Source organism: Cygnus atratus, chromosome 4 (assembly GCF_013377495.2).
Source record: "Cygnus atratus isolate AKBS03 ecotype Queensland, Australia chromosome 4, CAtr_DNAZoo_HiC_assembly, whole genome shotgun sequence".
Taxonomy (NCBI): Eukaryota; Metazoa; Chordata; class Aves; order Anseriformes; family Anatidae; genus Cygnus; species Cygnus atratus.
The window spans coordinates 61,135,039-61,161,946 of NC_066365.1; the positions used below are offsets into that span (position 1 = coordinate 61,135,039).

At 37.3% G+C, this 26,908-nt stretch overlaps 1 protein-coding gene across 5 annotated transcripts in view; it reads left to right on the forward strand.

Annotated features, from left to right (window-relative positions):
* Nucleotides 1–26,908, forward strand: part of LCORL (ligand dependent nuclear receptor corepressor like) — an 80,100-nt gene that overhangs the window by 21,962 nt on the left and 31,230 nt on the right. For 4 of the 5 annotated variants that reach the window (XM_035568978.2, XM_035568980.2, XM_035568983.2 and 1 more), the window contains exons 2-5: nucleotides 3,794–3,859; nucleotides 11,043–11,122; nucleotides 11,358–11,487; nucleotides 20,704–20,958. In XM_035568978.2, coding sequence (XP_035424871.1) covers nucleotides 3,794–3,859; nucleotides 11,043–11,122; nucleotides 11,358–11,487; nucleotides 20,704–20,958 — 531 coding nt within the window. Of the gene's footprint in view, nucleotides 1–3,793; nucleotides 3,860–8,756; nucleotides 8,841–11,042; nucleotides 11,123–11,357; nucleotides 11,488–20,703; nucleotides 20,959–26,908 lie in introns of those variants that run through there. The other variant, XM_050710260.1, reaches the window with a different exon arrangement.

Below are 26,908 nucleotides of genomic sequence, written 5' to 3' on the forward strand. Positions count from 1 at the left end.
ATAGATGTAAATGTCTCTGCTTTTATAAAATGTGTTTTCTCTGGAAAAGAAAAGATGCAAATACTCAGTTAATATGGCAATAACCAAGACTAGGGGAATCCAGAAATGAATTTGGTGTAGAGTATATCAAACACTTCAATATAACTTGCACATATACTACTGCTTTCTTCCCCAACTGTGTAATAATTCCCTCCAACTTCAGACCTGCCAAGTGGTGTGTTTGAAAGTGGTATTCAAATGCCAGCTTCTATTTGTTACATGATATGTATTCTTCTTGGATGTTCTCCTAAGGCTTGGTCTGAGTCATTTGAAGAAACTTGTTGGAAACATGCTTGCAGGCTTAGCTGTGGGATGCTACTGGAGATGTGTCCCTGCTTATGCCACTTTTTCAGGGGGACTGGAGGAGCCTTGCTTTTGTGTTGTCCTGTCTTTACCCTCTCTGCCATTCTCCCACTTTCTGGACTTCAGGCTGCACTTCCCTGGCATATGGAGTTTGGAGCTGTTATTACCAGGCAAGCCTGTTGGCAATGAAGATTTTCATTACCAAATGGATCTTGTTTCTCTTGAGCACTTTCTCAGAGACTCTTATTGCCATAAAATCTGAAGTCCTGCCTGCAGCCAGATAACCAGATGCTTACTCCCAGGATGTGTTTGCTCCTGTCAAAGCCTTTTCCCTGGATCACCACCAGTGTCCTTCCTGTTGTTCCAGGATATCTGTAGTGAACTCTGATCTGCTGAAGATCTCTCTTGGCAGTATCATAGTGGCCTTGTAGACAAGCACCAAATAATAACATTGCAATGGTCAGGTGAACTGTAAAAAGTCTCTCAGCTATATCCTAGATCAGGACCCCAGGTGAACAACAGACCTCTGCAGTCAGACAGACAGTATGTCCCATGTGTGGAAGCCTTCATCCCACACATACAGAAGTCTGCAGCCACTGTTGGTCACTGCTTCTTTTTAGTGGCTTTGGTTGTGGACCCATGGATCAGGCCAGACCTGGCAGAACTTCTTCCTTCTGACCTGTTCCCTGGGCTGTGTACCTTTTCAGTGCCTGAAGAACTACCGATGGAAAAAGAGAGCCCTCTTCCTGTAGCTGGAAGTCACAGCTTCCAGCAGCCATGTCCTGGGAGTCCTTATCCTAGCCCTGAGTGAGGAAAGCAACAGATTTGGTAGAGGATGATCATAACGGGGTTAAGGAAGAAATACTTGTTGTAGGGGAAATTGACAGCTTTATTCAGAAAAGCTAACTGTGGAAACATTTTTCCTTAACTGTCAAAAGACTAGCAGTATCATAAACTTCTGCTTATGAAAATTGTTGGAGGAATGTGACTTGGATCATAATGGGTGTCAAGTAATTGATAGAGCTGATATTCCTATGTAAAGATACAAGAAGAAAAGTAACACGATAAATGTGCTAGAGGTAAAAGGAATTAAGTTGATAGACTAGGGCATTGCAAGATAATAAAGCATGGTGTTTCTCTTCAGTTCGGAGCCAAAAAGTGTCAAGGATAAATTAACAGTAGTTGTGAAAGGCAGTTTGGAGTCGAGCAAGGAATCAGCCACCAAAAGACTGATATGAAGACATTTCTAAAATGAACTTAGAACAGATTTCTTGATTGTTTGCCGGAAAGGTGTATCAGTAATGGTGTACTTACACACTTATACAGGTGTGTAAGTAAAGTATATTTGGCCAGAGTCTGTAGGCTCTTCAGGGTTTGAAGAGTTCCAAAGCTACTGCTTCCATTTCCAATAAAATGAAGATTTGTTGAAATTCCTGGGCTCAGGTGGTTACGTTTCATGAAATGGTGCTGGCATGTATCAGCAGTAGTAAGTCAAACCTGTTGGCCGCATGGGGAAGCTCTGGTAAGAGAAGTGCCACTTTGGATGGGTAGGATGGAACCAAGTTTGGTGAAACATCAGTGAAGTGGGTTGGTGCCTGTTTTTTTCAGGAGTGAAAACCATAAAAGCCAACTGTGCTATTTAGCATTTATAACACAAGATGCGTGGAAAGCAGTTTTGGAAAGAAGAACAGTTTTGTAGAGCTAGAAAGTACTAAAAAAAAATTGGAGTTAGTATTTGTTCTTCTGGAATAAGCCCAGCTGTTTCCAAGCAATGCTCCAGTGAACTGTAACTTGCAAGAATCTAAGTATTGGCTAGCTGCTGAGCTTAAGTGGCTTGTTGTTTATAACATTACACTGCCTTTGTTATTATGATTTCACTTTCGGGTGGTTGTTTGGGGAATTGCTATCTCAAGATTTCTTCTCTTGCCTTTGAAGTCAGAAGAGCTAGGAATCTGTGCAGTATGATCTGAATTCCTACAACATTGAATCTCAGAGTCAGTGGATACTTTAATATAATTTTTAGTGTATACTTCGACCTTGGATTTTTGCTTTCTAGTTTTTGTAGCTGTATTTAAAAAAATAAAAAAAACACCTGAGAGGAGAGTGGTTTTGTCTGTTACTTTGTGCTGTTGTGTAACTATATTTATTGCGAAAAAAGAAAAAAGTAGAAACCTAAATTAGAAATATGTTTTATTTCTATCTCAAATCATAAAATTATAGTAGGTATAATTAGTCAATTTAATATTATAATTCATATATAAAACCCATGAAATTATGCGAAATTGAAAGGTAATTTTTAACACAATGGGACCTGTCAGGCAGAACAGCTCCTGTATGTTAAATTAAAATCCTAACATAGACAAGAGAAGTTAAGTTATTAAATATCCACCGTACCTTATGTAGCATGTTAATTCCTCCTCATACTAGTGTACATACGATCTAAACCAAAAAGTAAACGTTGCTTGTGATAAAGGGCATGACGGGTGATGAGCAGATTTATAATTAGAAGTGTTCTCTGCTGATGGTAGGCAGATGTTTCTTGAAGATACTGGTGGTATCTTTCATGTAGTAGGATGATAAAATAGTCCTGCAAAGTGCTGCCTTCATACTCAAGACCTGTTCATATTAAAGAATGAGAACCTTCAAATGCTGCTTTGAATTATCCTCTTAGTTGAAAATAGGCTTATTATATAGGAGTCTGTAGGAGAGAAGAGGAGGCACATGGAAATTCTTTCTATATTGAACAAAATTTCCGTTTTACTGATGTTATAAATTCTGACTGTTTCATCAGTTGTCCTGCACGTCCTCTTCTTTTTTTGGTTGTTATTGATCAGTTGTTTGCTCTGTCTCTCTTCTCCCCTGCTGCAGTATGTGCTTCTACCAAATACCTAAAACAGACTAGCTAGTAAATCTGGAAAATAATTGGATTTATCTAATCCTCAATTTTAAAACGTTTTCATACAGAACTGTTACAACATCAGAAGCAAAGTAAGCTTTCTTTTCTTTTATTTGCGGAATACTAACCTACTCATATAATGTAATTTTTTCGTGAGCCTAAATGAGAAGTTTCTGATTTTGAAATCCTGTGTCCTTCCGCCCTCTTCTTCCCAACTTCTAATTCTCGGTGTAAGAAAGACTTACTCTACTAGTGTAGAGCTATGAGGTTAATCTTCCCACCCTTAAGATTCTATGGTAGTTATTTTAAGTCTAATGAGGTGGTTGGGGCATGGCTTAATAGGCTGACTGTGTGCAGATGGCAATTGCCTTGTCTTATGTTTATCTTCTAATTCTACTGAATGGTACTATAGTGTCAGGAATAAACACTCTTGTGATAAATGTAACAATTCTTGAAATTGCTATTGGAATTTGAGACTATCTGTTGCCAGTGTTTTCAAACTTGCTTTCTTTTTATAAGAAACCTTTGATTAACTTTGATTTCTTTCGTTTCCAGGTTTTGAAAGTATTTTAGAAGGGCTTTATGGACCAAGGCTACGAAGAGACCTCAGTTTATTTGAAGGTAAATAAGCCAGCTTTTAGTGCAATAATCTTTATTTGCAAACTTTTATTTTAGTTGGAGGCATTTTAAAGCATGTAAAGTTTATTTAAAAAATAATCTTTTGGTTTTGTTCCCAACTTATTTTTCATCGTGCTCATGTCAGTATTGTGCATAGGCAAAACATTAGTTAAAATGGTACCTAAGCAATCTTATGTAGGGAAATTTGGGATTAGTTAAACTCTCATGAAAAAAACTTTTCCGGAATATTGTAATTCTGGCTTCATTTTTTGGACAGCTTTTAGAAAGTAAGGTGAGCAGCTTGTCTTCCCTATCAATATTAATTAGAAAAAGGAAGATTATGAATGCTAGTTTGCTTTTTGTAGTAGTCAAGAAAGCTTAATCTTTTCTATGAAAAAAAATGCACTATTCTTTTTTAAGACCTATTCTTATTCCAAATGGGTTTGGTTTTGTTGGAATAAGTGTTAATAAATACTTAACTAAAGATCCAGATGTTATCAGTCTTGAACAAAAGCAGGGAAAGAAAATCCAGCACAAAACTGCCTTGAAGTGTTGAAAGAAGTGTACTGTCAAAATTATTTTCATGGCTTTAAAAAAGCATTATTTTTTATCAAACCTTCAAAATGTTCTGTTTAATTTCCTTACAATTTTATTTGATAGTGTAGTTCATAAAGTTTTGTAATTAGTATACTGCTAGTACATGAGCCAGTGTGTCATATACTGTGTGTGTTTGTTTATAATAGGTTTGGAACAATTGTTTTAACTTGGCTGAGGTTTTATCCTCTTCGTACTGTGTAAGTTCCTTGGCCTGTGTCATATGCATAACACTTTTCAAGGGAAGGGAGAGAACATAAAATATTACTTTACTGCTATTTTAAGAGTAATTTTCTACCACTTACAAAGCTAAGCATAACACTAGTCAGACTCTTAAAAATGTTTAAGAAACTTGTAAATTTGGGCTAGAGCTTATTTTCTTGAGTGGTACTCCCATCTGCTGTGATTAAAAAAAAAAAAAAAAAGCACACTACTCTTTGGAAAGGGAACAGGACGATGTTAATCTTGTAATAGTATACAATATCTTGTTGTAATTCTAATGGGTTGCTATGTGTTAGGCTTCACGTTGATTAGTGATTGAAGCTTTATTATTCTCTTGCATCAAAGGGTTTACAGTTTGAAAGAAAATTCAGGACATTTTTTGGGCTTTGTCATAAGATGACAAAGCACCAAGCGAATGGCCAGAGCGTAAGCATTACAGCTAAAGGAGCCCAATAGTCCACCGTAAAGTGTTACAATACTACTTTAGAGTTGCTTCGTGTTTGCTGCTTCCTTTCTTAAGGGAAAAGCTTCAGCTTATTTATCTCATGCTGTTGAAGATTCCTTGTGGCCTTCTGTTTAAGGTGATATACTATTTCCATTGTTTGTCTGGATGCCCTAGTGGCTCTTTTTGTCCTTGCAGATTAAATTTGTGTATCTAAAATTTTAAGTTTTAAGTGATTTCTTTTTCCCTTGTCAGAATGTCAGTAATGTGCCTGAATTTTGGACAGTTAGAGCCTCTCTGTGTTTGACACCTATAAAATTGGTTTTATTTCTGGAGCAACTGCAGAAGAGATGAAGGATGATGGGATTCCCACCTTGCCTTATTATTTTGGATTCATTTTTTTGATATAGATACTACAACAGTTTGAAAGAGACTTCCTATGTTCTCTATAAATACAGTAGAAGCAGACATTTTAGGATGCGGGGCTGTTTCTAAACTGACATCTGAATTGCATTATAAAGATTAATACAGAACTCTTGAGTGAGATTGACAATAAATCTTCCCTGTCATAATTCAAGTGCCATTTTTTCCATTTTTACAGGTAATGAAACTAAGACAAATTTGACTCACTTAAAATATATGGTTGGTATATAGAATAGAAGCCACATTTTTAGGCTCTCCGCAACATGCTTAAATCCTATAAGGTGTCCATTTTGCTCATCATGACCACTGGATCAGTGCTATCCATACTATCAACATGCACCATTATGCTTTGTTAGCAGGAGAGTATGTTTCTTTGAATAAAGCTTAAGAAATAAAATGTCTTATCCAGAAATTTGTGAGAATCAGCTGAAATACATGCCACTTAGCTACAGTAGCATTTTTCTCTTATTTGTTCGTTCATTCTTATGTTTTTTGTGTAACAAAAAATATGCATAAAGTCTAATATGTATTAATTGGTGTATTTCTTCCTTAATTCTGTCTTGAAATAGTATTTGATCTATAGATTAAATTACTGTAAAACTGCTTGAGTAAAAAAAATGACAATTTTAAATGGTAAAGGGTACACTTCACTTTTGCTAGTCCTTTTTTTCTTACCTTTCAAAGAAAATATCTTGTAAACTTTAAACTTTCTTACTAAGCAGCCAAACTAATTGAACAACCCCACCCATGGTAACAGATGATAATCTGATGGCAAGTTTTTTTCATGATCTTAAAATTCTTATATGTTGTTTATGTAGGACTTGTTTGCTTAAATGATTATCATTACCTCTATTATTCATCACCATTTTTTTTCCCGACTGCTTTGATAGTGTATCTTCTGGTTGCAGAGGTGTCAAGTCTTATATCTCGGCATCCAGCCTTTGTCCTGCTCAGAACTTCTCAAGGCTTCTTGTGTCATTGAATCTTTAGGGCTTCCTAATCCTTTACTTAATGCCCATTTTCAGCTAAGTAGATTCACATGTAAATTGTTGTTCTTTACATTCTACTTCTGCATATTCAATTAAACTGTTAGAAAGCTTTTCTTCTGGTATGTGTATATTCTTTTGGCACTATGTGCTAGGATTTGGGGTGAGATTTGAGAGGAGGGGGGTCTGTTCTCTTATGGACAGAGAAAAACACTATTGTGGGTAAAACACAGCTCTTGCTATTCTTCCTCTGCTAGGGGAAAAAAAAATACATAGTACAAAAGGGTTGTTTGAGGGTGTGCTGTGTTCTTTTTTCCTAAGTTTTTCTTGAATATTTATTCATAGTGAAGGTAATAGGGTGAAAATTTACATTAGAAACATGAATTTTTAGTTATAGTCAAGTTTTTATGAAATTAAAAAGATGAAGGAACATGATAATCACCTCAGATATTTTAATTTAATTGTTAAGAATCAGCAGTGCCATATGAAGAAGGGGATTTGTTTGAAATTGTGACAACTTGCTGGAAAATTTGTAGGGACATTGTAATAATGCAGAAAATCCTGGGAAGTGTAAGTCAGACTTTTTTTTAGACTTAGGTTTAGTAGACAATTTCACATTTTAAGAGATAAATATGAAAGCTGATTGGTACTATAGATGTCTGTTAACTTAATTCACCATGACTTTGGAGGGAAAAAAATAATGGGAGGAAACAAACATTTGAATGGCTTACGAACTGAAAACAGGTGGTAATTTTTGTCAAAGGTCATTATTTAATTAAAAAAAAAAAGGAAATCGGTTTAATAGCTTTGCACTAAATGACATTGGTTTGAAGTAGTAGTCCAAACTGTGCATTAACATTAAAATGCTCTTTGCACAGTCCAGCAACTTTTTCTCATGGGCTGGCTGCTGTTTTAAGTTGTCACCAAATCTTTTATCAGCCAACCCCAAGCAAGATAAAATGGGGGAATGAATGATCATGATCCTAAATTGAATGCATCTAAGAGAGAGACAACCATACTGTCAGAAAGATCAGAGGCACAGATGGCCTATCTGTAGTTAAAAACTAATACTGACATCAGTATGTTTCCTCTGGTGACCTGAGACTGTTGTGTGCCTGACATTTGATGTATTTGATACATCAAGCAACAGCCCTGGCAGTTGCTTCTGGGAATTTGCTGTTTTGTGTTTCTTGTTTTTATTTTGGATAAGCACTGGTCTGAGGTGAAGAATAAGATATTTGGTTGTGTGTTTTGTTTTGTTGGTGGTGATTTTTGTTTTTTTTTGGGGGAGGGGGATACTCTTTCAAAAGATACCTGTGGTGCATGAAGTAAATTGCAATGAGTCTAGGTCTATGGCTGCTGTAACATTAACTAATGAAAGACTGGATATAAAGGCAAGCATGTGTAGTTAGTTCTTTTTATTACATTGAGCTGGAACAGGCATCATTAATGCACACAAGGTTATTTGACTTCTTGACTTTGCTGTGCTGCTGCTGAAAGTCTGCAGCTCTGAAGGGAAGGTGTCTGAGAGGATGGTTTGGAAATAATTTTATAGTAAAGAGCCTTCTCTTCTTTACTTCTTATCTTTTTCCTGAAGTGTGACTTGAATTTTAGGGGACAGTCGCTGAGAGAGCATTTAGGCTTTCTCTTTCCATCAGTATTACGATTTTTAACCACTATTTTCCAGGTAACAACAATTGTTCTTTTCCTTGTTAAGTTTCAAAGTATTTCTGTTAGAGAAGCTCAGAATTGATCGATCGCCTCTATATTTCAGAGTTCTTATTCTGATAGCAGTGTTCTCTAACTCACTGAATTCTTATGTTATACTCTTATTCTTAATATGATACCCTGCACATGATTTACACTTCTTTGAATAAACTTAGCGTGATGTAGACCTTACGCCTCTCAAGTGTTGCTTGTTTGGTGACACAGAAGGATTGTTTTCCAATTAGACTTTTACCAGTGGAACTTCAGGATTCCAAGGCAGAAGAATTACTCTGCTAAATTTACTAGCTGTGTTGGAGTTGCACACATAATCCCAAGTATAAGTAGTCACATTGTATGAGATTCCTATTGTGATTTGCAAGGAAAACTATGAAAACATGAAGTTGTTATGAACGTATATAATGTTTGAAGTTTTTTATGTGCAGACATCCTGAAAGAATAGTTCTGACAATCAGGGTTGTCTAGATTAATTTAGCAAAAATAACTCGCTGTTTTTCTTACTGTGCAGTTGGAAAAATCCCATGTCTTTTTTGATCATCAGCTGTCCAACCCATCAAAACTGCTGGTTTCCATCCCTGGAAGTATATAACAGGTTGTTAATACAGAATTCTGCTCTAAATTAGCATTTGACAGCTGAGGTAACCCAAGTAACTCAGTATTATTCTTTAAATCTAGTTATGTTTTATTTAACTTAAGAACGTTTTTTTGATTCATTTTATTTTTTGGCTCACCTGTGCCTATTTGGGAAAATAAACCAAAAAAAACTGCAGAGCACTTGTAAGAGAGGAATGGGGATGGAGGGGAATGTCAGAAACATTCCTGAGACACCAAAGCGAGAGAAAGGGAGGAGGTGCTCCAGGTGCTGGAGCAGAGATGTACCTGCATTAGCCCGTGGAGGGGACCACAGTGAAGTGGAAAGCTCCTGTAGCCCTTGGAGAACTGTGCCAGAGAAGATACCTTTGCTGCACCCCAGTGGAAGACCCTACGCCACAGCAGGTGGCCTGAAAAGGAAACTGGAGCCCCTGAAGAGCCCACACAGGTGCAGGTTTTCTGGTAGGAACTGTGGCCCTTGGGGTACCCCTGCTGGAGCAGTCTTTTCTGAAGGACTGTGCTCCGTGGACAGGACCTGCTCTTTGAACTGCAGCCTGTAGAAAGGACCCATGCTGGAGCAGTTTAAGAAGCCCTGTAGCCTGTGGGAGGGTTCCCATGCTGAAGCAGGGGAAAAATGTGAGAAGGAAGAAGCAGCAGAGAACAATTCTTACAAACTGATGGCAACCCCTGTATCCCTATCTTCTGTGCCCTGTTTGGGATCAGGGAGGAGATAGATGAGTCGGGAAGGAAAGACTGATTGTGAAGAAGGTGGGGAAAGGTGATTAGTTTTGCCTTTTTGTCATTGTGGAAGTTGTTTTAAATGGCAATAAATACAATTTACTTTCCCTAAGTTGAGTCTGTTGTGCCTGTGACAGTAATTGGTAAGTGATCTCCCTGCATTAATATTGACCCATGACCTTTTCCATCTTACTTTTACCCCCTGCCCTTGGCAGCTAGCCAAGGTCAACCCACTACAGTATCTGGAAGCAGATAACCTCAGGAACCTCCCTAGCAGAACTGTAGTTGTAATGCTGTGATTGAGGGGAAGATGTATTTGGTATTAATAAGGAAAACAAATTTTTAAGCTGTGAGTGCATGAGCTAGAAATTACTGGGATGTAGGAAGATCTGTAGTTAACGTGGTTAATATTCTCCTGCCAAAATGATGCAGCCATGATCAAGACTCATACGCAACTGGGGTGCTGCAGTTTATTATCTTGAGACCTTGGTCACCTGTATTCAAGAAACGGGAGTTCAAGTGGGAATAGTGCAGAGATGATGAGGGCTGAGTCTCATGAGAGACTCAGGTAGATTTGATTAGCATAGCAAAATGAAGTGTAAAAAAATTAAGCGTAAAGGGGGGGGATAACATTCTCTATAAGTACATCAAGGTGCTAAATACCCATGAGCAATAACTGTTTAGGTGTAAGAACAATGTTGCCACAGAAACGGATTGGTATAACTTGCCATATGTAAATTTAAACAAGAAACTAGAAGATTAATTTTAACTATCAAAGCAGTCAGTTTTGGAAAGTCTGTAGTGATTGGTGGTTTGGTAAGAGTATGTGGTTGAAAACTAACTTTTTAAATGGAGCTTAATAACTTGATTAAAGAACATAGATTGTATGTCTCCATTGAGATCTATTTAAGTCCTATATTCCTTCAAGACTAAAGTATGACTTCAGATGATTTTAAAATTCTTCTTGTTTTTATCAGAATAAATGAAGCGTTACAAGTGAATATAGGGTTTTGGTTCGTTTGTAGTAATAGTATAAAATGAGTCTAAATATGACACGTTGCTCAAATGATAAGAGGACTGTATCCAAATTCCTAGCTTAGTTTGGTGTAGGCTTGTAGACTTTAATTAAAAGGAATAATGTTTAATTAAAAGGAATAATGACTGGGTATCAGAGCTTAATTTACTGTACGCAGATGCCTTCAGTAACTGTGATAGGTAATCAATTGAAATGTACAGGTTCAATTTTCATTTTAACGAAGATGCCCTCTATTTTGAAAGTTGAACCATATGAGCCAAACTAGACTTCTGAAATAACTGAAGAATTGAATACTATTGACTACATTGTACCAATAAACGCATATTATATTACAATGGAACTTAGTTAAGAGAATTGTAGGATGTGTATTTTGTTCTCTGAATCCATTTTTATGTGTTTAAAACATCTAGCTTTTTTTCTTCTTTTAAGACTGTGAGCCAGAAGAGCTAACTGACTGGTCTATGGATGAGAAATGTTCCTTTTGTAATTTACACAAAGAAACAGTCAGTGTAAGTATGAACATGATATCAAGCATGACTCTCCAACGCCTAATTTTTGGTATGAAAGTATGAATCAGAGAGCTGAATCCTGCAAATAGGTTAATACTGCATTTTGACTTAAGATAGCTTGGTTATGATGGGAAGTAGTAAAAATCTCTTTAGTGGCTCAGTAACTTAGTTGTGTATTATATTATCAGTAGGCTAACTTCTGAAAGATTTTTATAATCTTCCATGTATCTTCTAGGATCGTGCATCAATTATTGGTTCTTCACAGTCAACGCCTACAGAGGAACTATCATCTCAGGGCCAGTCCAACACTGATAAGATTGAATGCCAAGCAGAAAACTATCTAAATGCACTCTTTCGAAAGAAAGGTAATGAAAGCACGTCTTTTCTATTAAGAGATGACATAAATCTAGCAGAATCAAATGATTTAGGGTTGACTTTGATTCTGAAGTAGTTTCTACTAATCCGCTGTGAATGCTGTTTTTCTTTTTTTATTCTTTGTTTTTTTCCCTAATCTTTTCCTATAATTTTAGCAAATGAAGCACTAATTCTTTCTGCTCGCCATTGCTGAGAGTCCTGTTGCATTGTTTGTTATTCTTCTAAATCTGTGTTCATTACCTTTTTCTTTTTTTCCTCTATGATCTAACTTTTTCTATGCCAACTTGTGATGCTGTTCTCTGGAATTTTTAAGTATTTAAACACTTTCTGTTCCAAAACTGCTTTTACTTCTAGTTTTCAGTAGGCAAACTTGTAGGTGAGATAATGTGTTTTACAGATTACAAAATAGGATTTGGGATCGTCTTACATAGAAGTTGTGATGTCATATATATCCAAGTCAGTGTTTGAAGCTTCTTAAAACAGTGTTTAGAAATTTTATTCTTTGACTACTGTCATTCTTTGGCAGTTGGCAACTTATAGCAGCACACGAGTGACTGACAGGTCAGCTTGGTTCATGTAGGTTATTTGCCAGTAAGCTAGTCACTATTGATAGAGGCGAAATTATTAATTTTCTTCCTGAAGTTCCTGTGTAAGGAATGTGAGTGCAGCTTTATTCATCACAGATTTCACAGGTTTTTATTGGAGTCTAGTCAGTGTACTTGAATGTCAAAATAGGTAAAGGTGACAGCCCTCTTGTGCTCTGTCATAGTAGAGCAAGTCACTCATTCACTTCACATAGGTGGGGGAAAATAAGGGAAGTTAACTTTCTCCTGCTTTACCTTGCTGTAGCAGGAAGAGATTACTATGCCTTTGAACCTGGGATGGTCATAATCTCTTTCCATACGGAGCACATGTCTGTTCAGCCTACAGTTTACTTAAGGCTTTCAGTGGAGAGCAGTACGTATTTTGAGTTCATCTTCATTCCTTGTCTTTGCTTAAAACCACTTGTTTTCTGTTTGAAATAAAATGTTGCCACCTCAGTATTTATGAAACTTCTATTATATTTTGATTAAGGGGTCAGTTGCATGGCACCTCCCTAGGCAAGTATTTAAATTCCTTCAATTTTCTACATTCTCAGCTGTTTCCTTGGTCATGTGATGTACAATGTTTTCCAACATTACCTGCTTTATACTTAGTTTAGATAGAATCATAGAATATCCTGAGTTGGAGGGGACCCAGAAGGGTCATTGAGTCCAACTTAAGGCTCCACACAGGACCACTCAAAAATCAGACAGTATTTCTGAGAGTGTTGTCCAAATGTCCCTTTAACTTTGACAGGCTTGGTGCCATGACCACTGCCCTGGGGAGCCTGTCCCAGTGCACAACCACCCTCTGGGTGCAGAACCTTTTCCTGACACCCAGCCTGACCCTCCCCTGTCCCAGCTCCATGCCGTTCCCTCAGGTCCTGTCGCTGTCCCCAGAGAGCAGAGCTCAGCGCCTGCCCCTCCGCTCCCCTGGTGAGGGAGCTGCAGGCTGCCATGAGGCCTCCCCTCAGCCTGCTCTGCTCTGGGCTGAAAAAACCAAGGGACCTCAGCTGCTCCTCATACGTCTTCCCCTCTAGACCCTTCACTATCTTTGCCCTCCCTTGTATGCTCTATAATAGCTTTGTATCTCCATAGATATGCTGTCTTTTGATTCTCTTTGGGAGGAAATTTTATCATGGGAGAAGTGAAACTTGGTATGACTTCACCTTACCAGAGTGAGTGACTTTCGTGAAATTTCTAAGAAAAGCTCTTGCTTTTTAGCATCTTTCTTAGTTTTTTTGATTTGCCAGATCAGCTCAGTTTAAAAGGTTTTGTGTATTGAAAAACAAGTGGAAAATCTTTCCTGATTATCTTTGTGATTCTCTGATGGTCTTGTGTATTCTTGGGTAACTGATAGTGTGGTGAGGAGTTTTCTAGGAATTCTGCTTCAGTTCAGGTTCAGCAAAGTCTTGTGAGTTGTTCAAATTATGGAAGGAAGAGGAACAAATTGTTCTTTGCAATGGGCATGTAAAGCCAATTTCTGAGATATTAGTTTCTCCTTTGTAAGAGGAAGCCAAAGAGTTTTGCTAGGAAAATCCCAAGTCTCCTTTAAGAATTTTTGTAGGCTTTTGAGATCAGTTATCAGCTGGGAAGGTGGGGGATCAGAACACTTGAAATAACTGTTTAGCCTAAGGAACTTTTGTTACACTTGGTAGTAAAACGGATACTCTTTTGTGGTCAAAGTACTGTGGAAGTCTTGGTTGGCTGTCTTTAAAACAGAAGTAATAGTCATTTCATTTGTTTTGACTATAAACTTTTCAAGAGCATATACTGTCTCTTACTGTCATGACCAGCGGAATTTCATTTGGGGCATCTGTGAACAACTTCTAAGACTGAGCAAATTGAATTTTATTTATTGGTCTCATTATCCTTTTACTTTCAGAATATGCTACGATGTGGTTGGGTATTTTAATTTGCAAACTTTTTTTTTTGGCACCAGGAATCTAGTTCAGATGGCCTCCAGACATGCAGGCATGTCATAAATGTTATCCATAGCATACAACCTGCATGCATTCATTGGTGAGGATGTCTGTAAAATCCCAAACATGATGATTCTTTCCTTTTAAGAGTGATAAAATTACTGCCAAGATAAAAGAACAAAGTGGTAGCTTTTTATTAGGTAGCTACTTTTTGTGTTAGTGAAAGACGAATTTGGTAGACAGTTGTCTGTAAGGAAGTCCTATCCTTGGCAGGCACCTCAGTAAAACTGAAGTAGTTTTTGTTACCTGCTGTAGCCCCTGTTGTGTTGATTGTTTACACTAAACAATTTATCTGAAAACCAAATGCTTTCTTCCTAGGTATGACATCTCTCTTTGCCCAATGGGTGTTGTAAGTAGAGTAGACTCCTCACTTATGTAATGTTAAAATATCCGTTTTCTTTTGTCAAAGCAGCCATGAAGAAAAAAATATAATGTGCTTTAAGAAACTCATAGGTTTTTTCTTTGACTATGAATATCACAGAATGTGGTAATCTTTACATGGCAGAGATGTAGTTGCTCAAGAGCTTTATCAGACATTTTTGATCATTGAATATTAATTATCTGGCTTTCTGATAATCCACATTGTATGTTCCTGGAAGCCTTTCTTTCCAGACTCTATTACATTAATATGAACTCTTAAACCAAAAAAGTCAGTAAAATACAATCATAGTTGTGAATCAGATTCTACCTTCAGGTCCTGATCCACCAGGACAGAAACCTGAAAATCTTTTATAGAAATAAAGGAATTAAGGTAGAAAAATGGAGGGAGTAAAATAGTCAGGATGACTTGAATGACTTCAATCTTTCTAGGTTCTATGGGTACTCTGTCAAGCATCTTCAGTATCATGTTTTTAACACCAAAATAACTTCCTTTTAAGCTTAAAATTTTCTCTTGTTTCTAGGTGTCTCATGTTCTAAAATGTTTCCTTTCATAAGTATGTCTTTATACCATACCATATAATTGCCTTTGCCTCTGAGTTCTCATTCTTTACTTAGTTGCATCTTAGAGGTGCAGAGATGTCAAGAGCTGATTACGCTTCCCAGACAGTATATAGGGTTTGGTAAACCCCATCTAGACTTGCAGCTATAATCTCAAACTACAGAAAACCATTGAAATGTTCTTAAATATTCAATTTTCAAAAATTTATTTTGAAGTTTAGTTTTGAGATGTGCATACTACTTAATCCAATACCTGCAGTTCCTTTTTATTAATAATTCTGAGAAATCTGATTTGTCTTTTCAAAGTCTGGTATTACCTGATAAATTAGGTTAAGTACAACTGTAAGAACTGAGAACTGTCATAGCAAGGATGTCATACAAGTGTACTGCACAAGCTGTCTGTCCCTCAGGTTCATCAGGAAAGAATGTTTAGCAAGATTTCAACTGCTTGCTGAAGGAAGTAAAATGTACAATGTGTTGATTGTCTGTCTGCCAGTGTTACTGTGTCTAGTAACTTGAATTTCCTGGTCATTTTCAACTTCATTTAAGGGAATCCTCAGAGGTATGAGGATACAAAGTAAAGAAAATTGTCATTTAAGTAGAGGAGGAAATGACTTTGAATGTTTACAAGAGCTGAAAACTAGAATAAACTTGGCCCTTATTCCTTTTGTTTGTTAATCAATTAAGGTGACTAAACTAATCATGAGGGGTAGCTCAGAATAAATGGCTGTATTCTGTTTTTTTTAACCTGCTGATGATTATACAGTGAGTTGGACAAGTTTACATGGGGAGCTAAGGATGTTGCTGGTACAGTTTGGCTATTAAGATGGGATCATTCTAGAAAACATGCAGCCCCTTTGTGAAGGGGAGAGGTGGTACAGGAAATGCTGATAAGCAACCTGGTATTCTTAGTTCTGCTGCTCACGGAACTGCGTTGTAAGGTACAAGGAGAGTTACGATTCCCTGCTGATTTCAGCTGCCTTTTTGTACTGTATCAGAAGAGAAATTAAGAGTTGTTGTCCCGATTTCCTTTTAAATGGAAAAAATACTGCTTTTTCAATTTTCAAGATACAAAATGCTAATGTGGAACATAATTTTGGGAGCTTTCAATTCCTTGTCTGTTGTCCTGCCAAATACATGTGTAAGACTGAATTACCTGTTAAATCATTTTTTACTTTGTGCAGTCTAATTCACATAAAGTACAGAATAGTAAAGCATATGGATTTGAATAGCTACAAGGTGGTATAGTACTTAAACTGAGGGAGTCTTAATCCTAAATGTGAGATTTGAAAAAATAAATTGTTGCAGTTAGTCATAATTGTATATCATCTTTACTGCTGCCTTTGCGTTCTGGCTGGAATATTCCACAAGCAGAAAATACCAGGCTGTATCATAATATCAGGAGGGTCTACAGTGATCTGAGAGGAATTAGAGGACCGTCAGAGCTACCTATTACTCCAAATTCTTAGAGACTGTTTTGCTGGGTTTGAAGTGGTATGTATGTGCATACACAATCCTTGGAGTAAATACAGCTGCCTTATTGTGTAAATATTCTATCTGAAAAATAGAAGCTTAAACAGATGTAGGCTTATAAATCTAGAATTTTAAACTAGCTGTAATCGTTACTCCTAATAAAACATCTTTAGAATAAAAACTTTTTTGTTCATACAAAGTATATTTGGTGCCATCTGCTGATAATAATTAAGAAATATTTGCTTGTGAGACTAAGCTCAGAGGTCTAATAACTTTCTTCCCACAAAATACATTAAATTGCTTTTACAAACTTTGTATGACTAGTTAAAGATTTCCAATGTGTAGTGAAACTTCACCACCGTGAACTTAAAATTACAGGTCTCAATGTGTTTTCATTGCATACTTCTACAGTAATGCAGACATTGAATGTAAGCAATTAGACTGTCATAACATTAACCATGTACCCTATTCTGATCAGTCTTATATTGATAAAACATTATATAAAGTTATATTTATCCTTAGTCTAATTTTTTCTATAAAATATATAGTGTGTAAAAAGAAAATTGTGTATGAAAACATATCACTTTTTTTGAATATCTAACATCTCTCATCTCTCTCCTGTTTTATTTGGATAGCTGTGGGAAATTACTTCTAACTTAGAATACTCTGTTACTTCTTCCTAATATTACAAGTTATGTATCCACATAAGCTTTGTTTCCATTAGAGAAGATGCAGTATTAATAAAAATGGATCAACAGCAGCTTTGTAATACCTCTGAGGAAGTTACTGAGAAGAGAGGATCAAACTCTTCAAGTGGTGCATAGCAGGACAATGGAAGACAAATTGAAATGAGATATTCTTGGTTGTATAAGCAGAGATGAGGATCGGCAAGCAGTGGAACAGGCTACCCAGAAAGATTGTAGTCTCCATCAACAGAATTTTCAAGGCCCAGCTGGGTAAAACTCAGAGCAGTCTGGTTTGATCCTAAAGGTGACCCTGCTTTGAGCATGCAGTCTTACTACAGACCTCCTAAGGTCCTTCCAATGTGAATTATGATTTAAGGGTGTGAGTATAGTCAAATACTGAAGATGTGATAGTCATGCTATTTGCATTTTTAGCAGTTAAGCTTAGACTAACTAGGGTCTAGCCTTGTAGACTGAATATGCATTAGCAGATAGAATACTGCAAATGTGCACCTGGAGCACATTTTCTAGATTGTGCTCCAAGGTGTGTGTCTTCCATTCAATACTACCTTTTATAGTAAATTTAAATATGTAAACTGTCAGTAGTTGTAGCAGTTATGAGAAATCTTACTGCATTTATTCTTCCGTAGGGGGTATTTGGAAATAATTAAGAAAAAATAAGACTAATAAAGTATATAAGAGCAAAAAATAAATTCTTCGTTATTCCAGCTAGTTCAAAAGATGTCTTTGCTGCTAATGGAAAAGCAGGCATGTTAGGCAAATGTCTAAAAGCAGTTAATGCTTGGATATTACCAGTGTGAAGAGTCTGAAATAGAATAGGAAGAGAATAGAAACATGGTAGTTCTGAAAGAATTTTGTCTCAGTTACAGTACTTGATGTTGATTAATAGGCAGTGATGGTGATTAATAGGCAGGTGCTTATTCCAGGTATTTGTGTTTTTTTGGTTAATTATGGGTATACCCTGTGCTTCTGATCTCTTGCTTTTCAAAGGTACAGATTGTATCAGGATATAAAGTAACTCGTTCCCGTTTGGGCTCATAATCACCTGTTTTTCAAAAAGTCTTTAAAGAAGATTTTCTTGGCTGCACACAGCAGACTAATTTCTCAACTGTTATAGAATGACCCTTCTTATATATCTGTTAGACTGGTGTTTTTGACATTTCTTATACTTTATTGTATTTGAGTTTCTTGATTATTCACTGTAAGGTTTTTGCTTGTTTTTTAAGATAAGTTATTGATCAGTAACTTTCTTTGCTTGACAGTGGTGGAATCGTAGCTTTAGGCAGACACTCTTGTTCCTAGGTAACTCAACTTTCCAATTCTACATCCAAACTTCCCTTGTTCTTTTGTTACTGATGTATATACACTAACATTTTTACATCTGTTGCCTTGCTGCTTCAGTATCTTTTGTCAAGTTGTTTTCTTCTGGGTCTCTAACCAAATGCCAGTTGAACACTTCATGGATTCATCATTCAGGAATCAGGAAATACCAATAAACAAAGAATACTTGTGTCTGGATGCTACATGATGGGGAGAGATTTTTCTCTATATGGATCATCCTGCATTTTGAATTCTACCGTGTGCCCTTCCTCCATAAACTCCTATCAAGTTTTAGAAATTCTGGTAGCAATCTGGTTGAAGGAGTGTCAGAAGATAGGCATTCAATCATAAGCAGACTTGTTTTTTATTCATGCCTTGCATAAGGTCTCTTGAAGCCAAGACATCTAGCATATACTGAGGTTTTGAAAATGCTGGAGCTTTACCTTATCTGGTAACCAAAACGCATTATCAAGAAGCACCAGAACAGTCAGCTGCCTCAGCAGACCAGATATATGTATTTGTAATGTCTTGCAATACTTCCTTGGTGAAAATGAATTCTTCAAGTGGAATGTTTTGAAAAAACTGAAATAAACAGTCTTATATACATTCATCCTAAACCTGAACAGTGTTCTTTGGTCCAATCTCAGTGATCACTCTTGCTGGTAGATGGATATAGCTTCATTGACATAAAATGCTCGAGCAAATACTGTGTGATCTATCTATCTTCCAGCAGTGTCTGCCTGAGTGAAATATTCATGAGATCCTGTCCTTTCAGTTTCTCAGCTTCCAGGAAAACAAAACTCAACTGCTCAGCTTTTTTTTTTTACTTATCTGTTCTGGACTGGTGTAAGTTCCCTGGTAACTGCCACAATATCCTTTTGACATTTCTCTCAGGCAATCAAGAATCATCTAAAAGCTAATTCTTCACATTCACAATTCTTTATTTTATTTTTAAGCTTTAAACCTGTTGTCTGTTGTGAAGAAATTTATTTGGTGATTACCTGTGAACTTGAGGATGGACAGTGGGTTAAACAAAGTTTTGAAATGCATGTTTTTGTGTGTATAGTGTCTAGGGAAAGGAGTGGAATAGGTACTACTACTGCCACATTAAGGAAGAACATAGATATTGGAGTATGGACAATTATGCTCATCTTTTGAATTGAAATATTGCAGTTTCTGGTATTGCATTGATCAGGAATACAGCTTACTCCTTAGTAGATTTCTTATGTAACTTAGCATAAAAATGTAATTTTTATTTTGTTTTTGGCACTTGGAGGGATTTTATCATGGTGATTCACAAATGTAGTTTCAGCTTTGTTAGTCAGATGAACTTTAAATTTTTTTGTCTAGCTGGCAGATACTAAAATAGAGTTATAGGGATCTCATGTTTGATCCTTGTATTTGTTTTGTGCTTTTAAAATGAAATGCTTTTTTTCCATGGGATTGTTGTATGTATCCACATACACGTGTCCTCATACACACATAGTGTGTATATCGTTCAGAACAGGAAATGTGTCTTCTCTCAAATGATTTAATTGTTAGCACTTTGACCTCTGAAGATTATTGTAAAATTCAGTTGCTTGCATTACTACAAATTATATGGGACATCTCAAGTCATATCATACCAGATTTGATGTTGCAACCTTGAACCTCAAATAGGCATGATGATCTAACATGCACGTGAAACAACGCTTCTCTAAGATTAACTTCTCAGAAGTCCAACTGTTCTATATTATGCAAAGGACTAATCTGTAGAATTGTAGTTTAAAGATAATTTGTTTTATTTGCTCTTTGAAAGTAACTCCTTGTATATTCATACTTCTTTTTACCTTGCACTAAATATTCAAAATATTTTCTAAACTGAAAATTGTCTTGAAATGAAAATTCATCTTAATTAACAACAATAAATACAAATTCTGATTCTTGTACTTGAATTGTTTATCTTCCCATATAATCTGACTTATTCCATGATAGTAAAATTCCATGATAATTAAAGTGAAAACTGCTGATGCAAACACACTCTTGCAAATGACCAGTAAGGAATATTCGAAAGAACACCTTAGGTATCTTAATTAACGCGTTCATTAAGCACAATGAATGTGTGCAATGAGCTCGTTTGTATGTGGAATCTTTATTTTTAAAAAAGTATTTCAATTTGTTTTCTTAATACATCTGTTGCTTGTGTTGTTGTTGTTTTTTATTCCTAGATCTTCCTCAGAACTGTGATCCTAACATTCCCCTAGTTGCTCAGGAATTAATGAAAAAAATGATCCGCCAGTTTGCGATTGAGTACATTTCAAAAAGTAGCAAAATTCAAGAGAACAGAAATGGTTCATCGTTTGAACCAAGTATGATATGTAAAAGTATCCAAATGAACCAAACGGAAAACTCCCTTCAGGAAGAACAGGATAGCCCTCTAGACCTCACTGTGAATCGAACTCAAGAACAGAATACTCAGCAAGGTAAATATCCTCTATCTGCTTTTCTGTGTTTTGATGTCATTTACTACCTTATGTCTCTTTACTTAAAAATAAATAAATTGTTCTTGTCTGTGCCAAATAACTATATATTCTATCTTTCCAAAGCAGTGCTCAGTACATAAGGGGAAAAAAAAGAAATTGTGTGCTTAAAAGAAGTCTTTCTAAAAGCATTTTTCTTATTGTGTTCAGTGATAAATATCCTAATTTCTGGGTGCATGCTTTCAAGTAGCATGGGAATTTGTTGGTGTCAGAATACCAAATCTTAAGTCAGTTTATCTGTGGCTGTCACAGGTAACAGTGGCTCAAGACTTTTTTTGAAGGAAAGGGCTGTTAAGCCTTCTGAGAAAAGAGAATGTACTGCAATTTCAAAGAGCAAAGTTCATTCTGGCTGTTTCAACCCTCGGACACTGATTCTTTTAGTACTGGTTAAAATGATGGAAGGATGAATTTTTTGTACTGATCTGTAAAAATTAAGAATTAAACACAACTTTATTCTTCAAGGCAAGGAAAAGTATCTCATATTTGTAAATGATAATGAGAGATTTTTCTTGCTTTACTCTCAAATACTGTTACCCAAAACTGATAATATAATCACGAGAGTGCTTTGGACTCCAAACTTGATTTGGAGTAGCAGTAGTTCTCAGGGAGGATTGTAAATGTTGTGCAACTGTGAACACCGGCAAAATCAGCTAGTCTTTGGCAAATACAAGGGTTCATATTAGTCCAACTATATCGCAGACCACTGAGAAAAGTGAACCTGTATGTCATATATCATACTAAAGTTAAAAGAAGATAGAACTGCAGAATTAAACTTTTAAAAGACTACATTCTTCATAATGAAATAGCTTTCATATGTTTATGCTTAATGATGCAGTCTTCAGTTAGATGGTGCATCATTGGGGGAGAAAGGTTTTGACATGGATCTACTTGCTAAACATACCTGTTCTAGATGAAATTTAGACAATTTTTTTTGACAATCATTAAGAAATTTTGAAGTTCCTGCTTTTATTCTGTGTGGTTAGCAGAAGCTAGTTCATGTCTAGATTTAGACATGAATTTATGCAGACTAAATACCCGGTGCAGATGAAATCCTGAGAAAAAATCCACTGTGTTTTGATATGCCTCCACTGTGGATGAATTACAGATTTCAGAGATTTACAATCTCTAGACTGAAGCTTCCCCCCCTCCACCACCAACCCCCCCCCCAAGGATGGTAAAAAGTACTTTTCTGGTATCAGCACTATAACCTGCTGCTTGCTTCCAACAGCTGGTTATAAAGAAGAACCAATTTTAACACTAAAATGTACATGAGGGTGTGAAGTCCCCAAAGACAGGTTCTGAGTCACCGAGCACAAATAAGTCTTAAAGGAATGAAAAGGAAGGTAGAGGGTGAATGGGGCAATGGGATAGGGTTAGGAAGAAAGTTCTACTGCTACAGTCACTTAGCTATTCTGAAGTACACTCATCTTTTCTCCAAAAATGTTCATAGAGAGAGTTTGAGGTATTTTTATCTTCCATGTCATCTGAATCTTATAATTAGGGTAAACAGCAATATAATATAAATACAAACAGATATAATCTTGGACCAGCTTTTCAGTGGTTCTTTAGGATGACTTAGTCTATACAACTAATATAATCCTGATCCTTAGGCACTGTTATGCAATTGATCAATGATTTCAGTTTTTAATTGTAATTTTTTTTTAAATCGTCTAGCATAAAGCACTCGAGTCTCCAGACTGGAGGAAAAAAAGCTATGCGTTCTTATTTGCTGCCTTACTAGTAATCTTTTAATTGTTTTGCACCTCTTAATCTATTGTTTGTTTGTTGTAATTTCCAAGTGAAATGGCAGTAACAGAGTACAAAGTTCAAATCTGTACATTTGTTCTGTTGTTGGATCCTTGAAGTTGATATCTTTTGAATTCAAATTCTCTCCTATGAAGCAGGTAATGGCCTAAACATAAATTCTTCAGGTTTATCTTTTTAATTAGGCAGGTGCTTTTTATTTACCATAGTATCATTTAAAATGGCAGATGTAAATAATAAAAGCAGGCAGTCTTGTACCTGTATTATGGGAATGATTCTTGAACTACCTCAGAGGAAGTTTTAGGCTTTATTTTCCAGATCACAAGAAGCACTTTCTTGCACTGAGCCCCTCCAAGCTAAGCACTAGTTCAGTGCTGAGCAAAGTTCTGCCACTGAAGACATCTGGATGATCTTATCTTCACCTCAGAAAGTTTCTTGCCTTCTTTTGTTACCCCTAGGCTGTCTCTGAAGAATGCTCATAATACTCAGGTTTGACACTAACAGTGCTGCACGTTGCCAAAACCCCTGCATATTGGGTTTATGTGCCAGTTTTAGTAGTGAGAGAGGGCTTCGGGGGTGGCATCTGTAGGAAGAGGCTGGGGGTTGCCCTTTGCAAAGCACAGCCACTTCCGCACCAGACCCACCATGGGTCAAAGCAGAGTGCAACAGCAAAGTTTGTGGCACCTCTCTGAAAACATGTAAGAGTGAAAATGCTGGATGGGCAGAGTGAGAAACAACCCTGCAAACACCTAGGTTGGAGGAGGGGGAGGAGGTGCTGCAGCTGTTTCCCTGCAGCCTGCGGAGAGGACCATGAAGGAGCAAGTGGTTCCCTGCAGCTCATGGAAGAGAGTGGTCTGGAGCAGATATCCCCACTGCAACCAATGCAAGTCCCCACATCAGATCAACTTGGCACTTCCTGAAGGAAATGAGGCCTGTGAAGAGCCCACATAAGCAGGGGAGAAGTGAGAGGAGGAAAGCTGCAGAGAGGAGACTGTAACCCCTGTTTCAGGGGAAGAGGGGGAGTGGAGTTGAGAGTGAAGGAGGGAAATTGAGCCAGGGAAAAGTTGGGGTGGGGAGGTGTTCTCTCTCTGTCTTCCTCACATTACCCAACTGTTTAAATTGGTAATAAATTAATTTTCCATAACTGAAGTCCATCTTTACTGTAACAATAATTGGTGTCTTTGTCTTGACCCATGAGCTTTTTCATCTTACTTCCCTCCCACCTCACTTCTTTCTGCTTGGCCTCTTGACAAAGGAGGAGAAAAAGAGAGACTGGGCGTCTAGTTGCTGACCTAGGTCAACCCATCACAACCCCAGTACTGAATCATTCAGTAATGAGCGTTTAAGCACAGACATCCAAGTACCTCTAGCTAGCACCTGAATCTGGTAGTGGAGTACCAGAACTATGCTTTGCTTTCTACTGTAGGTGTAAGAGTGATAATTTCCATTGCAACTTGCTAGTAAATACTTGGGCTCATAGGCTCAGTTAGTTACTTCTAACTGACAGTAGAATGTCAGAAAAGACCTCCAAGACCATCTGGTCCAACCATCCCCCTACCACCAATATCACCCATTAAACCATGCCCCTAGGCACCAGGTCCAACCTTTCCTAAAACACCCCCAGGGACAGTGACTCCACTGCCTCCCTGGGCAACCACTTCCAATGCCTGACTGCTCTTTCTGAGAAGAAATTAGGAGAAATTTCCAACCTAAACTTCCCCTGGTTCAACTTGAGTACATCCACTAGTATCCTGCCACTAGTGGCCAGTGCTTCTTAATCTGTGTAATTCTAATGCTACCAAGGACTCACAAAGAGTATACTGTCTTTATATCACAAGAGAAAATTTGTTTTGCCTGCAATGTGCCTAACAAATACAGGGTATTTGTGTATGGTTTTTGTCATTCCTTCTCTGAATGAACCTAATGATAAAGCAGCATCTTCACAAAATAAAATGTGGAGTGAGGAACAGTTTTGGACTATCCTACAGCAACTTTATTTTTTTGTGCGGCATCTTAGGGAGCGTAGCCCAGCAGCAGCTGCTTCAGTGTAGAGGCTTCTTTCCCTTAATAGATGCAGAAGGGCTCATCACCCTGAAGCTCATAAGCAGAGTGACTTGCAAAGAGGCAAAAGTATAAACTGTACAAGTACATAATCTAAGAAGTTAGTTTAGCTGTACAATTTCTTGTTGAGTGATAGGATGTAAACATAGCGCACAAAAAAAGCAAGAGAATTTGCGTAATGCTTTTTCATGCCTCCTTGTTTCATGATAAGTAGAAAGTACTAGTAACTAATATCATAGATTGTCATCTATTTACTAGTAATTCTAGAGTTGGGTGACAATGAGGGGAGTTTTGCTGCACTGAAGTTCTTAAAGCTATTCTATAGCTATATCGTTGTTGGCTATTCTTGAAGTAGGAAAAGTAAGGATAACCAGAGTTAAAAATTCAGTTTGAATGATTTAAAACAGCTTTTTATTATCCAGTTTTCCTATATGCATATGAAATCACCAAAATTTCCAACAGAACAATTTAGTTTTTGAGAAGTAAGTAGTTTCATAACTTGAAAACCCTCCTTCAACTCGGTATGGCAACTTGACTCATGACATATATGGCTTCTTGATTGCTACAATCGGGTGTATTGAAAACAATTCAAATAAAATAATCCTTTACCATCTTTTTATTTTAATACACTGTTCTCACTATATATAGTGGGAAAAATGCTGTGTCCTTGAAGGTACGCATGCTGTGTTTCAAAAAATTAAATTGTTTAATCTGCAAATATATTCAAGAAACACTTTGTTTAATAATTGTGTAAAAAGGTCATCCTTGGAACAGCGTCCAGGGTTTTCGTAGAATCATTAAGGTTGGAAAAGACCTCCAAGATCATCTGGTCCAACTATCCCCTTACCACCAGTATCACCCACTAAATCATGTCCCTAAAAACACCCCCAGGGACAGTGACTTCACCACCTCCCTGGGCAACCCATTCCAATGCCTGACTACTACTCCTGAAAAGAAAGAGTTTTGTTTCTTTGACTGCCAGTAGTGGAAAACGGACAAACTCCCAATGAGCCATTTGCTCACTCCTTCCTTCTTCCGCGGCTCAGAGGGGGAAATAAGACCAGAAACAAGAGCTTATAAGTTGAGTTGAGGACAGGGTGCTGGCTTACTGCTTGCCATCATGGACAAAGACTCACCTTGGGGAAAGTTAATTTAAAATATTGCCTATTAAAATAAAGAGGCATTTTTCCCTACCGTGTTTTTTGAGAGGTGCCACCAGCTTGGCTGCTGGGCTGAGTGTGTCCTGCAGTGTGTTTGTTGGAGCTGACTGGAATCAGTAGCGGTCAACCAGCATGGGGCAGCCACACTGCTGCCAGCACCTTGCCACATGCACCTACTGTATAGCCGATCTGGCAGTTCTTCGTTTTATAAAATAACTTCCCTGGTCAGCAAAAATTGGTTAGTCAAAGGGGTAGTTAAAAAGTAATAAAAGACTTTGGAGTTCTTACTGATAGTTTTCTGAAAACAGTGTTTCCATAAAAATAGACAGCAAAGGGCAAGGCATCGTCAAGAGAGGTTTTAGAGACAAGGCAGTATCATTTTGTTCCTATTTAAAGCTATATTGAGGTTTGCCACAGTATGATGGATAAGGCAAAGGGATAATTGTTATTTACCGAATCTCAAAATACTAGAACTAGGCAAGGTTTGCTGAAACATTTTAAAAGGAAAATAAATAAAGAGGTAAGGGGCTTCTTTTGCACAGTGAATTGTGAACATCTGGAACTGCTGTGACAGGAGGTGGTAGAGACGGACATTGGCAGTGGATTCAAAAAAGGCCTCTCATAACTTCCCAGCTAATATAACCAAGGCCAGATAGTAAAGACAACAGTCAGGGAGAGGACCTCTGGGTTCTGTGATCCAGTGGCATCTGCTGGGAGAGTAGGAGAGGAACGAGCTGCAGGTGGTGGCCAGGTTGATGTGCTCTCCCATGCTGGGAGTGGAGTTCCTGCTGTGACTGGAGTCAGAGGACTGGGTAGAGTAGATCATCTGACCTAGTCGGGCAGATAACCAGTGAAAGATTTCCTGAAAACCAGAAAATGACATGTTTGCTAGAATCAGTATTGAAATA